This window comes from Tetrao urogallus, assembly GCF_951394365.1.
Source record: "Tetrao urogallus genome assembly, chromosome: 12".
In the NCBI taxonomy this organism is placed as follows: domain Eukaryota; kingdom Metazoa; phylum Chordata; class Aves; order Galliformes; family Phasianidae; genus Tetrao; species Tetrao urogallus.
Window position 1 is genome coordinate 17271599 of NC_136825.1, and position 17906 is coordinate 17289504.

The 17906-nt window shown below is 48.9% G+C and overlaps 1 protein-coding gene across 1 annotated transcript; it reads right to left on the reverse strand.

Annotated features, from left to right (window-relative positions):
• Window positions 1-290: 290 nt before the first annotated feature.
• PSME3IP1 (proteasome activator subunit 3 interacting protein 1) lies at window positions 291-7624 on the reverse strand (the record flags this gene model as incomplete). Its single annotated transcript, XM_079541438.1, has 6 exons — window positions 291-508; window positions 1599-1663; window positions 3403-3534; window positions 5752-5875; window positions 7212-7310; window positions 7495-7624. The coding sequence occupies 6 exons, from the start codon at window positions 7622-7624 to the stop codon at window positions 291-293; spliced, it is 768 nt and encodes a 255-aa protein (XP_079397564.1).
• Window positions 7625-17906: the final 10282 nt, after the last annotated feature.

Below are 17906 nucleotides of genomic sequence, written 5' to 3' on the forward strand. Positions count from 1 at the left end.
GTCATAAAAAGGCGCTCTCCTCTCTACCCCCCAGCCCTCATCTACAGGACGAGGTGTGCCCTCTGCTTTGGGATGGCAGCCTTCCCACCTCAAGCTCAGCAAGAATCCCAGAAATGGAAAAAAAAAAAATAGGGGAAAAAAAATAAAAATGAATTATTTTAGAAGCATCTGAATGTATTAAAGTTGAGAGGTTAGCTAGAAATATTATATTTGGGACAGAAGGATGCATCAGACATCCACCAGGGCTTTGGAAGTGAACTCTGCACTACATCACACACGGAGGGATTTTGTTATGGACCATCAAAGAAACTGTTGCTACGAAAAACAGAAGAGACGATCTTCCCAGTGGAATTGATGGTGCCTTCTCCATCCGAGCTGGACTCCGAGTCACTGCTGCCCGAGTAGGCACCGAGGCCGGGCAGGATCCCAATGCAGACCGCAGCCGACGGACAGTGGACCGCAGATCCTCCCACAGAGCTGCTCCCCAGGGGAACACAGGACGGTTTTTCTGCAAGAGAAGGACTTCAGTCAGAAGCCAGAGCGCAGCAAAGGGTTTCTTTCATCAGCCCAGGAGCTGCTGCGTGCCATTCACCTGCTACCAGCACGCCAGTGGTGGGTGACTGCAGGATTTAATCACAGCGCGAGGCGGCGTTACGTGGCACAACAGCTATTCTGACAGGAAGGATTTGCTACCTCAGGGGATTTTTCTCATCGTAGTTAAGCCCAGCTCTGTGCTGGCATTACAGATTTTTATTCTTAAGGTTGTCAGTTTGATGGGTGTCGAATAGCAAACCCACTAAATAAGAATAAATAGTTCTGTTCTATGCAATTAGTTTATTATTTTTTTTAACAATACAACAGCATAGTTGGGGAAAAGTTTCATTCCAGTGCTCTGCTAAGTCAACATCTCCCATCTTCCACAGCTAATTAATTTTTTTCCAGCGTTCTGATAGTTTACTGAACAGAAGGAGATGCAGGAAGCGCCTTGGGTTGTCATTACACAATCACAGCTCACCCTATTTGTGTCAGAAGATCTTGACAACGAGTCAATTGCAATCCTGACAGCTAAGACTGAAACGCAGCTTAGTTTTTCTTCTGGCTGCTCACAATTTTCTGAAATAAGCTGGTTTCAGGATGGACAAGATCACTTTGTAGCATGAGAAGCGAGCACAAATACACCTGGTGGAAGGGAATGAGCTGTTCTCCGTGCCTCTGGCTGACAGAAGCAGTGCTGGGCATGAAACGCAGCTAAGGAGACTCCCATTATTTACCAGGGAAAGCTAACAGCTAAGCATTACAATCAGCCGCCTCAGGAAGGAGCACAGTCTCTATCTGCAGAGATTTAAGGGCAGCTTAGACAATCATCTGTCAGGAATGGTGTAGGTGAGGGGCAGACTGATGACCAGAGCAGGTTCCTTCTGCTACAGCTGTCAATGCCCACAGTCACCACAGCACTGGGAGATAACACAGCAACCTGCGCTGCCTGGCACGATGAAGGAGCAGGAAAGCAAATCCTCCATCAGATCCTACACTCACTAAGTCAGTTGCTGTTTGGGTGAGAGGCAGACAGCTTCCAGGCAGCAGAAATCAGGACATACCTTGGTTCTTTTCTTCGTGGTCAGTATCGAGCTTCAACCTCTTCACACTGTTACCACCATCTGAACTGTGTGGGGAAAAAAAAACCAAAATGGAATTGTCTTGTTCCTCATAAACCACCACTTCATTACTGTGAAGTTCAGAGTGACTTTTTTGCCTCAAATGCTACAGCTACTCCAGCAGGGAGTGATCCAGAGCTCGCTCTGGGACTCCTGCTCAGCTGGAATACCCCCGAGACCAGCAATGAGCGTGTGAGTTTTGGTTTCCTGCCTGACAAACTTGAACAGCCACCACCCTGCAGGTCCAACATCAGTGTTCTTCCCCTTCCGGGAACTTTTTCCCCTTCTCAGAACATGAGGGACAGAAGAAAGGTGATTCTGAGCAAGGAGGTTTTACTAGTGAAAGTCCTTTGCAGGACATCTGCTCTGAAAGCAGACGTCGAGCCCCTGCTGTGTTTGGTTCTGGATAGTGTGCAACAGGAAATAAGACAGCAAGAACAGAGGACTGCTGGTGATGGCACCAACATGTCAGATAAGCTCTCTTCAAACAGATGCCATCTGCAGAGTTCAGATGTGCCACTAAGCACACACCAGCTCCTTCCCTGCTCCCCACTAGGTTATGTACCATTGGTTCCAACACAAGACATTGCTGGCTGCTTGTTAGGGTTTCTTCTTCTCTCCCCTTAAAAAACTCAGCACCCCACATACAAGGCGTTGGAAGAGCTCGCTCCAGTTTGCACAGCCAGCAATTACTATTGCACTGGGAGCCAAACATCACCCTGCAAGATAAGCTTCTAAAATAGTAATCTCTCATTATATGGGAACTGTTGAGTCACGGCCTGAACCACTGATGGAGCACCTGGGGAAAGAACCCAGTCAGCCCTGGGTGAAGGTGAAGGCAGCTCAGCTATGTGATAGGAAGGGGTGGAGCCTGGCTGCACCTCTCTCAGACCTCATTTAAGGGCTGGCTGCCTCTGGGGAAGGATCTTTTGCTGCAGATTCTTTCTCTGTGAAGTTTTTCCTGCAAGCCTGGATCTTCAGATGCAGGTGAGCACTTCTTTTGTAACGTCCTCTGTTGTGCTGGTCCTTCTGCTCATGCACTTAAAACTACTGCCTGAATTTCCAGATGTTAGGAATTGCCTTAAGCATTCCATCATTTGTCTGCAGGGATTCAGCCTGGGCCCAGGTGCTCGGTTGATCTATAACCTGGAGCACACCAGCAGTCTGTGTTTCCAAGCTGAGATCAAAACAGGCAGCAGATCACAAACTCAGCTGTCACCCGTGTAGGACAGGAAAGGTGCTGATGTACCAGTGCCAATTGGTGAGGAACACAGGAGGCTTCCTGATGCCCTCAGGATCAGATTAGTACACAAAATTCTTCTCTCTTAATACCCTCCCCAAACTGCCTCCAGCAACTACTTAAAATGATCCATTTTAAACACAGATCTCATAGGTTGTTAGGAAAATCTGCATCAAATTACAGAACTGAGGTGGATGCTGATATTTTCAGAGCTGAAAAAGAGAGAAACTCTGGAGCCCACAGCAGGGTTGCCCAAGCCTGGCAGCCTAGAATGAAGAGCCTACCCACTTGCTTTACACATGCTTATCTATTTGAGTTGCCTCATGTTTCTCCAACAGTTGGTGAGAGCCCATAGAAACAAGGCTGGTCTTTTCCTGTACCTCCCCCCTTTTTTTTCTTCAGGGCTAAGGTTTGCACCTCGTTCTCTGGAGGCAGTTTTGGCCTGCTTCCCTTTATACTGTTAAACAGGTTCCATTCCTCATGCATTTATAGAAGTGTGAAACTAACCTTCTGTGTTTCACAGCTCCTGCCAACAGCTTTGCCTGAGAGAATTTGTTCTTGTTTTCCACTGACTTCATGGGCAATTTCTTCTCAGTTTCCTTCTTTGGGTCCATACCCACTCCCACTTTAGTGAGAGTGCTGTGAATTAAGGGTTAAGGATCAACGAGGCAGGAGAGGAGAGGACAGGCTCTTCCTCCCTGACATACTTAGCTCTGACAGCAGCAACTGAAGCTCATTCACGTTATGTGAATAAGTTTCCACTAAAGGAAACTTATTTGTGATGACACCTATGTGGCACCTTCAGCCAGGACAGAAGAGGCCTCTTTGTGAGGTACCAGTAAAGGCATAAAGGCTTCTGCAAACCTTGATGTTGCATGTGGCAAAGGAGAGTTCTCCAAATTCAAAAGGAGATCAGCTTATAACCTGCAATCTGCCTTTCTACAAATTCCTTCTCTGACTGCCATTTCCAATGACCGCTCAGTGTAACCACGAGCCCTGAGTTTCAGGAGTGTCCCAGCTACTGCATACAAATATCCAACAGTGAATTTCATGTTCCTATTTAAGGTCACAGTTTCCATCCCAGCACCCTGTGGAGTGACCCAAAGTCTCCGATCCCCTTCACGTCAGGACGTTCAGAAGCCCCTGCTAACTGGATTTTCCCAAGGATGCAGCAACAGCCCTGACTGCTCCCTGCCTCAACTCAACTTCCAACCACCACCGTTGCTGTGCTTCTAAGATGGCACAGCAGTGCCATCCTGTGGCTAACGGGAGCAATCCCGAAGCTCACCCTGCCAACAACGGTTTGATGTTGCACCATCCTGCAACAGCAACGCCTTCTCCTTGGGATTTCTGCATTCACACAGCGCTGAAGACAAAAGGATGCTGCTTTCAAGCATTTCTTGGAACTGGCTTAAGAAAAAAATCTTTAAATCTAGTTAGTCCAATGCTGAAGAGGCAGGGTAAGAAGCCAAAAAACCCAGCTATTCGTGTAAGAGGAAATAAAGCTCCTATGCATCCATGCATATGAATTTCTCACTCTTGAGTGCATTCAAATATTCCAGCACATTTATCTTCAGTTTGTATAGTGTCATGATTTCTTTTAACTACAGGAAAAAGAAGGAAAACAAAGAAAGAAACAAAGCTCTGTACTTCAATATTGATGCAGGCTTTCACCACGGAACAACATCCCTTAAACTGGATGTTTTACCACGACTGGTTGACAATCCTCTTTCTAGCCTGGAGGAACTCCTGCACAGTGCCTACAGACCACCCAGCTCATCCAGCCAAGACCACTTGGAAAGAATGCCTCCAAAAATGGTTAAATCTGCGGGTCATTTGGCAAGTTGCTGCAGGGTTCCTTGCGACATTACCCAGTGTGTTAGCAGCAAGTCCTACAGCTAATTTACATCAGGACTTCAGATACAAAACTGGCTGATTCTAAGACCAAGACTCGATGTGGACACCTGGAACAGATCCTGCTGGGTAAATTGAGGGATCTGTGCATTATGTGGCTAATCCAAGACAACACAAGGTTCATTCTGAGCTGGTATGGTTCACCCCTGCACGTATGTGACCTCACCAGGGTTGTCAGCTGCTTGCACAGCACGATGCTGCACATCCCTGCATCAGCCAGACCTGCGAGCGGCCAGCACAGAACCTAAATATATCCCATAATTAGATCCAACAAATCAAGGAAATATTCCAGATCCATCAGCCAACTTCAGCTCAGTTCTGACGTAAAGTTATTAGAAAATGCATCAGTGCTGCCTCTTCATAAATGAATTAGTCAGAGCACTTGGATGCTCTTCACAAGAGATCTGGATGTTCTGAGTTATAAATCCTTAACTAACACAAGGTAATGCAGCTCTTTGTAACGTTTGCTGAATATTTTTGGTCATCACCTCATAAATAAGAGCTGCTCGCTCCTTTTTCTGCTTTCAGACTCTTTCATTTATAGTAAAGCATCCTTGAGGACTTGCATTCTGTTCACTTATTACTTTAAGCAGTGGCTTTCATTAGGAGGCAAAGCAACTATTGCGTTCTGCACAAGTGACGTAACCCTCACACGACATTCAGTTCAGAACAGACAGCAATCCTAAAATCATCCCACATCTCCCCTTTCTGATGCAGACTAAAGACAAAAAGCATCCTATGCTGCCCTGCAGTACAGCTTTGTGAAGGGCTGGTGGCCTGGATCAAATATTCTAGTAGGAGATCCAAGCTACAATAACAGTAAAAGCATCATCACATGTGTTCTTAAAGCAGTATTAGAACAAGGATGTGAACAACAGACTAAAACCACAGACCAGACTCCAAGCCTCCAGTATAAGAACGCCAGCCCTATAAGCAAAGGATATTCTGTATTCATTGAGTTCTTTCATCTCCTCTTCTCTTCGCTGCTTTTCTAGCAGCTCTTGCTGCCGAGAAACCTCGTCAAGGAAGTTTGTCTCATCTTCATCTAAGCCTCTTACCATATTTTCTGGAAAAAAGAAGAATGCACAGAGATAAGCTCAGGATTTGGGGAGCAGCCGTGAGCTTCCAGCACCTCACCCTTCTCTTTGGGTGATTTTAACTGCTGATTTCCAGCTGCCTCGTGAAATGCAGGGAGCCATCCACATCCTGCAGGTGACGACCCTGAATGCTGCTGAGGTAGAATATTTTGCACGGTGTCACTGGGAAGGCAGTGAGTGGAGTCCTGGGTGACCAGCTCTTATCTTCCAGCAGTTACAGCACCTTGTCAAGTAACGGGAACAAAGCAAAGCCCTCAGAGGACAAACTATCTGCTTTGTTCTGTAATTAAGGAGTAGAAATATTTTCTGGTTAATGACACTGGATGCAAAACAAGCCCGAACTCTTAAACGCTTGAGCTCAAAACCTACACCAGACTAACAGCTCAAGCACACTGTTACCACAGAGGTGAGCAAGGCTTGTAAGCCTGCGTGAGTTCAGTGGGAAGATCTCCTTTCTGTTCTACAAGTGGTCAGCATCTCTCCATCCAAGTTACTGATTTAAAAAGGTCTTCAAAAGTACTTGTCAGAGAAACCAAGTTTGCAGTGTCAGCCTGAGAAATCTGAACCCAAACACCACCTTTAGCATTAGTTTAATTCCATAAGAGGATTTTTAGGCCTTTACATGAGGCAGACGTTGTTTGTTTTCAATCTTCACCTCATAGTCAAGTCCCATTCAGTCTAATGGCAAGCTCAGCAATCCATTTATGCTGATGATGGGCAGCCTGCCATCCCCAAGTTCTGTTCCATGGCCAACATGAGAAATTCTAGACAGAATCCCACTATGCAAGTGGAGCTTAAAGAATGCAAGAGTTCCAGGGTAGGACTTCAAGCTAAAGAACCAAAATCAGCAAGAAGCTGCCTTAAAATGGAGTCCCACAGCATCACCCTCACTTCTCTTTAAATAGAGCCAGCAGGTCCCATTTTGACTGTTAATTTCTACAAGTGATACAAAGCAAAGGATTCTTCTATAAAACCAGGAGTTGCAACATTGATAGAAACCAGGTTTTCACCTCATTAATATCTACTTTTTGAAGGCTCAGCTCCTCCACGTTCACTTCACCCAAGTGCTGATCTTGAGCCTCAAACTGCTCTGTGAAGTTTGAGTCACCTAATTATGGTTAGGGAATTGCAATGCATGTGCAGCACTGCCTTGATGCAGATAATTGCCATCTGCAGGATTCTCTACACCCTTTGAATACCCTTCTCAGCTCCCTGCTTCTCTCTCAGACAGGTCAGACCTGCAGGTACCACGCAGCTGCTGCAGTTTGCTGAGTTCTGTTGGAAGTAACAGAGGTTGGTGCTTACTGAATTTAAACTGCTCCTCAAACTCCTGCTGCTTCTTTTCTCTCTGCTCCTGAAGCCTTTCATACAATGAGCGTGGGTCATAAGCCTCCTCTGGGCACTCTGGAAGGAAGGAATAATTAAGGAAATGAGACAACGTTAGAAATATGAAGTCACCAACAGTTTGTACTTTCTTCAAGGGAAAACCTTTTGGAGCTTGCAGAATACAGGCTACTTCTTTTTGGTTTTGTTTTCTTTGAAATATCCCTGGATCTCTTCCCTATAGTTACTAAAATCTATCCCATACCTTCTGGATCTTCAGGTTTTCGGACCTTTTCCCATTCTTCTTGCCTTCTCTTTCGCCGCTCCTCTAGCTCAGCTTCAGAAACAAACCTCTTGTTTATCACGAGGTCAGCAGAGCCATCTCCCCCATCCATGGTGGAACTGACCTAAAAACACAACATGACAGACACGGGGCACCCGCTTTCACTTGTCAGTGCATGAGATGTTATTACGTGCTCTGAGAAACACAGAGCCAGGCCTGCTTAGGCTGCACGAGGGGAGCGAGCAGGGGCTGGAGCGCAAGGTGAAGTCGTGCAGAGGTTTGTGGTGTTCAACAGTTGCTGGAAAGAAGGAATTCCCCTGCAGGATGAAAAGGGGCTGTGGTTAAAGGTCTGGAGCAGCCCTATGACCGAAGGCAGCCCCTTCACACAGCACACCCTCTGCTTCCAGCTGGCGATTCCCAAGGAGTGCTCGCATTTCTGCCTCAATCCTAGGCCTGGGGTTGCGATGCTCTGAGGAGCAGCCTAAGAAGGAAAGTCGATTTGGGCGGCTGTCACCCCAAAGCACAGCACTGATAAGTTCCCTGCGTGAGCCAGATGGCTCCTGCCAGCTCCACGCTGCAGAATGGTTAATGGTTAATTGGTTAATGCCAATTGTTGGTCCATTTAGGACCGCCCCCCAGCCTGCCTTCCAGCACTGGAAGAGAAGCCTGTTATTCTAGCAGTGAGGGAGGGATGCAGTAACTAATAACAGAAGGAACTGGTCTGTCGTTCTTCTTCCACACAATGAAGCCCTGCTGCAGAAAGCAGAGCCCTGATGTTCTCATAGGAATATAGCTTTGGTGGGCTATTGTCTGTAGGACAAAATGACTAATTGAGACCTCAGAAGAAATGCAGGTTAAAGCACCACCATACGAGTATTTGTTAAAAGTATGATGTGTTTTTAAAATGAGTTCAACTCCCAGAAATCACAGAATATCCGCTCTTATGTGTCATTTCCCACGGTGGTTTGAGCTGAAAACCTATAGGGAAAATACAAATTGTATCTCCCTCCTGGACACAGGTCTGAACAATGAGGCCATTCTTCTTAACCAAGTGCTGCATTACTGAGATGAGCTGTTTCCCCACTTGTGCCAGCTCAATCTGTTTAGAGAGGAAACAAAACGTTCTGATACAACGATGACAACGTCAGAAAAACAAACTGAAGAGGCTGATGAGGCAGGAGCACAGCGCTGTCTTAAGACTAAAGTCACCAACCATCTGCCTGCTGGTTCAGCCAATGCTTTAAACCACTTGGAAGAGATTAGGGTGTAACTGTGATTGGATACTCAGCTATTTCTTCTCCAAAAGAGAGGTGAGGCATTGAAACAGCTGCCCAGAGAGGTGGTGGAGTCGCTCACTGCCCCAGGAGGCGTGCAAGAAAGGAGAATGTGGCACTGGGTGGGTCTAGAGCAGTTGCAGATGAGAGATGGTTGGACTGGATGATCTCAGTGGTCATCCCAGCCTAAAGGATTCTGTCATCTTTTCAATACAACCCAGGGAAGCTGATGGAACGTTTCTGAAACAGCAGCATCAAAGACATCCTGGGGCACGAAGCCACGGGGGGATTGCATCGCAGCCCAGCACTACGGTACCTTAAAACCTTGGAATTTGGCTCATCTCACCTTTGCCTTCCCTGACGTCCAACACACACACACCCCAGACACAACGGATGTTTTTACACCGTCCTGCGTTCATCTCGCCCGCTGACGGCGCTCCGGCCAGCAGGGGACACGCAGCACCGTAACGACCCCAGCTGCAAACCGCGCTCTCTTCCGTGCTATTGCACGGTCACAAAACCGGGACTAAAACCCCGAACCTCGCGGCCCAGGGCCTCACCTGGGCTGGGCCAGATGCGAGCGCAGACCTCGCCTCGCTGTTGTGAGCAGCGGCCTCTGGAGCAGCCGGTCCCGCAGAGGCTCGGGCCCGCTCCCGGCCCGCGCCACGGAGCCCCGAGTTCACGGCTAACGGGATCGCGGAGGCTCGGCTCGCCCGCCGGGCCCGGCCCGCCCTCGCTCGACGAAGCCCCGGCCGCCCCCTCCGGACGTACCGCGCGGCGGGCCGCTCACACAGAGAGGTGCGGCCCGGCACCGAGCGCCGCCATCGAGCCCCTCCCGCCGGCCTGCTCGTCGCCGCGCCTCGCCCCGCCCCTTCCGCCCGCGCCAGCCAACCGCGTGAGCTCTTCCTGCGGCCGCGCTTCCGCCCGGCCCTCGGCCAATCACCGCTTCTGCATAGGGAGGAAGCGCGGAGCCGGGAGAGGCGACGTCAGGGAGGGAGGGACGAGCGCCGCGCTGCGATTGGACGAGGCGGAGGGGCGGGGGCGGGGCGAGTCGCTAGGGAGACGGCGGGGGGCGGGGCCCGAGGAGGCGGGGCGGGGCCGGGCGGTGCGCGGGGCCTCCATCTTAGCGCACAAAGGAGCGGCGGCGCCTCGGCGGGGGTCGTGCGGCGCGTTCGGTGCGTGCGGGGTCCGGGCGGGCGGGTTGGCGGGGATGGAGGTGAGCTGGGTTGCGCGGGGCCCGGCGGGAGGGCGCGGTACTCGGTGCCACGCTGCCGGCGGGGCGGTGCTGCGGGCTGAGGCGCGGGGCTGGAGCTCGGAGGGCGGCTGAGGAGCGGTGCGAAGCGCTGTGCTGCGGTTCCATTGACAGGGGGACGGAGCTGGGCTTGTTCGGCCTGGAGAAAAGAAGGCTGTGGGGTGACCTCAGTGCAGCCTTCAGTACCTAAAGGGAGCCTACAGACAGGAGGGGAGGCAACTGTTTAAAAGGGCAGATAACAGCAGGACAAGGGGCAATGGTTTGAAGTTGAGGGGGGGGAGATTGAGGTTGGGTGTTAGGAAAGGAAGTTCTGCGCTGTGAGAGTGGTGAGGTGCTGGAACAGCTGCCCAGAGAGGCTGTGATGCCCCGTCCATCCCTGGAGGTGTTCAAGGCCAGGTTGGATGGGGCCCTGGGCAGCCTGGTGTAGCATTAAGTGTGGAGGTTGGTGGCCTCCATGCAGCAGGGGGTTGGAGCTTTGTGATTCTTGAGGTTGCTTCCAGCTCGGGCCATTCTGTGATTCTCCCTTTCGCTCACCTCCACTCCCTCGCTGCCGGAGCTGCACTGAGCAGGCTGTGTTCCTCCAGCTGTGTGTGTGTGTTACACAGCTGGGTTAATGGCAGCATCTCATCATCTGCTCTACTGATGTTCCTGCTAATCCTGCAGTTCTCAATGCCTGCTTCCCATTGCTTGGATGGACAGGATGTATTTAGTGCAGGATTTGCAGCTCTTGTAGGTGCTCTTGTTTATTGTTTGCTGGCTCAGTCTGTTATTCACCTGCTCTTTTAGGCTGTTAGTTTCTCTCGTGCAGCTGTCCCGCATGCTGCCCATCTCTTCAGGTACAGTACCAGTGAGTGCTTTGGGTTGCACTGAGTCCCTGCTTTTTGTCAAAGAGTTTTGCTTTCTTTTTGGCTGCCTTTGGCCATACAGAGCGAAGATCTTTGTTTCTTTTTTTGCAGCCTTTCCGTACCTAAAGGGAGCCTATAAACAGGAGGGAGTCAACTCTTTATGAGGGTAGATAACAGCAGGACAAGAGGAAATGGTTTGAAGTTGAAGGAGGGGAGATTGAGGTTGAATGTCAGGGGGAAGTTCTGTACTATGAGAGTGGTGAGGTGCTGGAACAGCTGCCCAGAGAGGCTGTGATGCCCCGTCCATCCCTGGAGGTGTTCAAGGCCAGGTTGGATGGGGCCCTGGGCAGCCTGGTGTAGCATTAAGTGTGGAGGTTGGTGGCCCTGCATGTGGCAGGGGGGTTGGAGCTTCATGATCCTTGGGGTTCCTACCAACCTGAGCCGTTCAGCACTCTGGCGTCCTACCCTCTGCCGTCCTAATTCATTGGCTCTTTATCTCAGCATTGTTATGTTCTGCGCTCCTCTGGAAGTTTGCTTTTGCTTTTAGAATGAGTGTAATGTAACTCAGTGATTTAAGCAACCCATTAGTGATGAGCATGGTGAGTTGTCCTGGGGCACCTACCCTTCACACTTGAAGTTTATTGTCACACCGTATCTCCTATGGCTGATAATGCCTTGTGTTACAGAACATCCCCAAATCTTGTCAAGTTCTGTAGATGTTTGCTGATGCTTTGTGCCAGGTCTTTGTGTGTGCTGCTAGCTTTTCTTTGCACAGAGGAGCGAGTTAAAATGCCATCACCGTGCTGTAAATTGAAGGCAGGTTACTGTGTTGACATTTGTCTTATTCTGCTCCATTGGCACTGTGTTGCGTTCAGCATTTTAAACTGTTTGGGTTTTGCTTTGTCTCCTGAATGCTGCTTGCTCAGTGAGCTTTGAATTCATTCCTTGTTTCAGGCCAGCAAAGGCTGATACGGCGCCCTGAGCTCCACTGTCTTCCCAGCATGTCATGAGGATTCAGGGAGGTGATTGTCCCTCTCTACTCGGCTCTTGTGAGGCCCCGTCTGGAGTACTGTGTCCAGGTGTGGAGCCCTCAGTACAAGAAAGACAGAGAGATTTTGGAAAGGGTCCAGAGGAGGGCGTCTAAGATGATCAGGGGGCTGGAGCACCTCCCCTATGAGGACAGGCTGAGGGAGTTGGGCTTGTTCAACCTGGAGAAGAGAAGGCTGCGGGGCGACCTCATTGCAGCCTATCAATACCTGAAGGGAACCTACACCCAGGAGGGGAGTAAACTCTTCAAAAGGGCTGACAATAGCAGGACTAGGGGAAATGGATCCAAGTTGAAGGAGGGAAGATTTAGGTTGGATGTTAGGGGGAAGTTCTTTACAAGGAGAGTGGTTGGGCCCTGGAACGGGCTGCCCAGGGAGGTTGTGGATGCCCCGTCCTTGGACGTGTTCAAGGCCAGGTTGGACGGGGTCCTGGGCAACCTGATCTAAATGTGGATGTTTGGTGGCCCTGCTAGGCAGGGGGGTTGGAACTACATGATCCTTGGGGTCCCTTCCAACCCGGGTGATTCTGTGATTCTGTGATTCTGTTGTGTCACTCATTGCCTTGCTTTTCCCTGGGTCCTGACGATGTGCTTCGTTTTCCCTTCCTGCTCTGTGTGCACTGACTAAAGTTGGTGTGTCGCAGCCACAGCCGTGCCAGCACGATCTTTATTTCCTCTTCTATTCCTTGTTATGTCCTTGAGGTCTGGTACAAATTGAGTCCCATATGACTCATGGTGTGACTGACCGGTGCGGTTATCTGCTGCCATCATCAGCCACTGGTGTGGCCAAATTGTGCTTTAGAAGTTTTCCCAGCTTTGCCATGGGAACTCTGTGTACTCAGTGGGTTATTTTGGCCATTCAGGTCTCTTTTGTTCTGGGGTGAGGTGCTGCTCCGTGCTTACTAAGATATGTTTGTTAATGGGCATTCAGTGTGCCACCAGGATCAGTAACAAGGCATCTGTCCTCCTGAAACACCTTTCCTCTAGGAGCTGTAGTTATAAGCATGCAGAACATTTGCAGCTGCAGGTTCTCTCCTTCATAAGTCTTCATTGGTGTAGAAAGCGCTGCTCTTCTGCTTTGGGTTTGTGACTGCTGTTCTGCTAGACAGAAGGAGAAACAAGGCTGGGGGTGTTTGAGGTGAAGTATTTGTGTGGCTTTTTGGACTGCTCGCTTTGTAGAATCACTGGGAGTCGTTCAGGTTGGAAAAGATCACCAAGATCACCCGGTGCAACCATCAACCAGCCCGTGGTGTCCACAAACTGGTGGGAATATAGCTGGAATCGTAGGTTAGATGTGTATCAGAAGGCTGTGCCACTTGTGTGCATGTGTGCCATCTTCCTGCAGACCTTTTTTGCTCTCCTTAGAGCATCTCCCCCCGATGCATTTGATGAAATAGTGCTGTTGCTAATTGCATTTGGATAAACTTCAGCTCTCCTGAAACTCCTCAAGAATTAACTCAAGAGAAGCAGCAGATGTCTGTGGCTACTCATACAGGTTTATGAAAGCTTCTTAAGTTGCTCTTGAGCTTTCTGCCTTTTTTCCCCCCCCCCCCATGTGCAGCCTTAATGAAATAGAGGAGACTCGCATTTCTGCTTAAACCCCTTTCAGGCTGCCTCATGCAACACGTAGCTGGTTCTCTTCCCAACCCACTGCTGCCTTTTGAGGGTTGTCTTTGCCAGGCAGTTTGTCCCCTTCCTCTTCTTGGCTCTTAAACCCACTAGCCAGCTTCCTTTGGGTTTCCTCATACCAGCAGAGGCTTTAAAATCCTACCTCTCCATATGTTTTGTTAGGAGGGGAAAGGCTGCCCAACAGGGCTGCTTAGAGATTGGCCCCGTTCTCTGATGATGCTGCAGGAAGCAGAAGTTTCTCTGTCCTGCTGCCCCCACGCCGCTGATACATGCTGTTTGTGATGATAACCAGTGTCATCAGGAGACAGATCTGGTGAGGCTGAGATTAGGAGGCTGCAGACACCGCCTGCTCTGTGTTCTGCTCCTGGAGGCAGTTGTCAGCCGACAAGTGGAAGTTCCCAATGGAGGTATTGCTGAATTTTGCAGTGATGTTATCAGAATCTTTCACGCGTCCCAAACTGCAGTGTAGTTTATGCATTCCTAATGCCTTAGTCACAGGCAGAGCCACCAACCTTCATCTCTAATGCTACACCAGGCTGCCCAGGGTCCCGTCCAACCTGGCCTTGAACACCTCTAGGGATGGACAGGGCATCCACAGCCTCTCTGGGCAGCTCTTCCAGCACCTCACCTCCATCACGAACCTTTCTGACATGAACCATTAAATTTACTAGAAAAAGAACTTCAAAATGCATTGGCATTTTTGTTTCTCCACAACTCCGTGCCCTCTGCCAGTACCTGGAATATCCATGCTGTCCTCTAGCTCTGTCTGTCCTGGAATTTCTTGCTGGCTTTTATTTATCAAGGACTTCTTTTCCACCCCACCACCCCCGAAAAGTTTAGCAAATGCCCTGTAGTTGAGTTGTGAAGCTTCAAAGGAAGATTAACTGAAATCAACTGGAACCTCTGAACGAATGCCCGTGCCCTAACTCAATATTCTGGTATAGCTGATCCAGTGTATGTATTATAGCTTATAAGGGTGGGCTTTTGGGTGTTCTCAGCCTGTAGCACTGCTTGGCATTATTATTAAGGGCTTTATTATTCTTGCTACTATTATTATTAAGGGCCTTATCTTCCTGCTGTTTCAAACCCCTGGGGAGAAAACCTGGAAGTCACATTCCCTGTTATGGATGCTGGTGCTGAAGGGGCTGGTTAGACATTCAAAGCGTTAAAGGCCACCGTACAAAGGATATTTCCATCTAAATGACCTCTGAGACGCAGCAGGTAATTACTTCAGAGTGCTGCAGAGGAGCAGCCTGGTGCTGGAGCTGCTCTTCCTGACCCCAGCAGGGTGAGGCAGGGTTTTCTTCCTTGCCACAGGGTTGCTTTGGAGACAGCGGGCTATAAAACGTGGCTTACAGGAGGCCAGCAGAAAAGGAAACCGCTGTGGTGTTAGGGTTTGCTGCTTCTTCCTGCTTTGTTGCTCCCACAACAGAAGAGCAGATCCTTCAGGAGCGTTGTGCTTCCAACAGAACTGGAATTGGAGGCTTGAAGCCCAGCGCTGAGGAGCGCTTGGGTAAGAGCTAGGAAGTTTGAGACTCATGCAAGACTCCAGGTCAGTCTGCTTTTGGTTTAGGATGCTTTTGCTATGACTAGTAAGAGACCAAATGACTGCAGCAGTGGCTTTGATTGCAAATAGTGGCACGCTGCGTGCCAGTAAATGCTGTTTCCCATGGTGTGAACCCTGCAGGATATTTTTAGAAGAAAACAAAATAATTGCATGGGGGTTTTGCTTCGCATTCTGCAAGATGCTGTTCAGTTACCACATGCGGAAGCATAGGCAGGGAGTTGACTGAGGTCTGCAGTGTACTTCTGCATTTGGTTGGTTGCTGTGTGGGCACCAAGCAGCTCCTGCTCTTCAGTTGCACAAACTGCTCAGCTGCAGGGTTTACCTCTGACCTCGGTGGATCTGCAGTCGTAGCATCATGGAGGTTGGAAGGACTGCTAAGATCATCAAGTCCAACCAGCAGCCCATGACTGGGAGCTCTTTAGCTGCATCCCTCACTGCCACATCTGCTCTTTTCTTAAATACCTCCAGGGATGCTCAATTTGCTGGCAGTTCTTGTTACTTCTTCACTTTCCCTGCTCATCCTAAATCTGAGGTCTTCTCTGTGCTGCAGCAGCCTCTGTTTGCAAACACAAGGCGTACATCTTAGCTCTAAGCTGATGAACTTGTAACTTGAACTCTGCTTTTGGCTGGCCTCACAAGTATTTCAGTGCCTTCATTTTTAGGACCATCATTTCTGGGGGGGCAGGAAAGATGCTGCGGAAGTATTTCTAATCATTTTCCTCCTTAATAGGAAATTGCTGCCTAGAACTTAGTTTTGCACTTGGAAAGTTGCATCATTTCCTGACCAAACTGCTACATCATGCTCCTCTAAGAGGAGAATGTGCTGCTTTCACTCTTGTGGCAGGAGCTGGAGAAGCTCTTGTAGCAGCTGAAACCCTCTTTAGTCATTTATGTGTATGAGAAGGTTCTTGTTTTCTTGGCAGCATGCTCCATTTCATGGGCAGGAGAGGCTTTTTTCCATCGTGAGGCAGTGTTATGGTTGGCTACATCAAAATATTTCAGAGGATGAATCACCAATTCTTAGCAAACAAGACCAAGGCCACCTCCATTGGCCGTTTCTGCATTGGTGAGCTCCATCAGATGACGTCCTCATGTTGGCTGCCCATCTGCACCTCTGGGCACGTGGAAATCACTCAAGTAACATGCAATTCAATGGCTGATGTTTGTGTTTTGTTGTTTCTTTCCAAGAAACAACAAGGAATATTCCTGTTATGGTATGATTTGGGACTTGTTGTGTTGTGAGAGGGCTGGGCTGCTTGGCTAACAGCTGGTCGCGGTGTCAGGATGGGACATGGCTTGGCTTCAGCAGCAGCTGCAGAGACTCTTAGCAGCATAACTACTGAAAAAAAGGGTATAAATGGCTTGGGGGAGATTAATTCTCTTAGAGCCAGTTTGTTTAGCTGCCTCAGGAGGTTTTGCTGCTGACACAGGGGCAGGTAATGCTACAACAGGGCCCATTTATCTGCTGTTGTGTGCTTGTGCCCCTCTTTGAGTGTCCACTACCAGATAAGAGGGTCTGCTTATCCTGCCTCAGTACTGCTGGTGTGATGATCCCTGCAAACTCCCTTCTTGTAGGCAAACCCTTTCAAAAGAAGAACAGTTACCTTTCATTCTCATAATATTTTCAAGTAGACCACTAAGTGGCTGTGCATCCAGTTTGTGCTGACAGCAGATATTTCCTAAGGCTTGAAGTTAAATTTCCAGTCTCACCAAGTTTCTGTGCCTATATGCAGAGGATTTTACCTCTTAGTGGGGAAAAAAAACACAACCCAATATGTTTCATCCATCTCGAAGATGCATCCTGTATTCTCCTGATGCATTCTAGTTTTCTCCTGCCTTGGCATCCCTTCTGTCTCCTTGTGCTGGTGACACCTGTATCTCCTCTGTGCACGTCTGTTCCAGTTGTGCAGGGTTTTGGCCTCTGTTTCACTGGTGAGGTGGCTGCCAGCAGCCAGATGCTGAGCTCACATTCGTTACAATGTTGTAAACCTTTCCTTAATCTTGCCAGCTCAAACGCATCACTGTTTCAAAAGAGGTGGTTTTGTTGGTTGGTTTGTTTTTAGTTGCACTTCAGAACCTCTCTTCCTGTGTTTGGACCTTGTTCAAATGAGGCTGGTTTGCCAGGCAGATCTGTAGCAACCTCTTCCACCAGCTTCTGTGCCAAAATATTTAATCTTTCAATTTTTTGAAGCTTGGAAGCAAGTTCCTTGTGTGTTACTTAGCCTGGTGTACAAGCAGATGCTGTCAGACTCAGCTATTTACTAAATAAGGGGAGTTTATCCTGTCACTGCACAAAATACCCTGAATTGGAAGGGATGCACAAGAATCACGGAGTCCAATCCCTAAGAAACGTCTGCTGCTGTTCCTTTTGCAAGCAGTAATTTGAGGGTGACTTGGTGGCATTGCAGAGGGGAGGGCAGATGCTTCGCTCTGGGGGCAGTTCCCAAATGAATTGTTCTTTTTTTCCTCTCTGTTTTCAGAGACTCTTTGGCGTATCTTGTAAAAGTGATTGGCTCTGCTGATTTACTGCCCACTTTATCATGTGCTGATAAAGACACGGTGCTGCTTCTCCCAGTACAAATGCATCTGCAACCTGCAGAAATACAGTCCACTTCTGCTGCAGAGTTCTGTGAGCAAGCCCAGCTCTTCCTCAACCAAACACACCTAAGGGTGAGTTGATCATAATTGCTTGTTTTCAGTATCTCAGTGCTGTGCTACTAGAATGCCCTAAAATGATCTGGATACATGCTTATTTTTCCCCTAGGATCACACACGTTTTGCA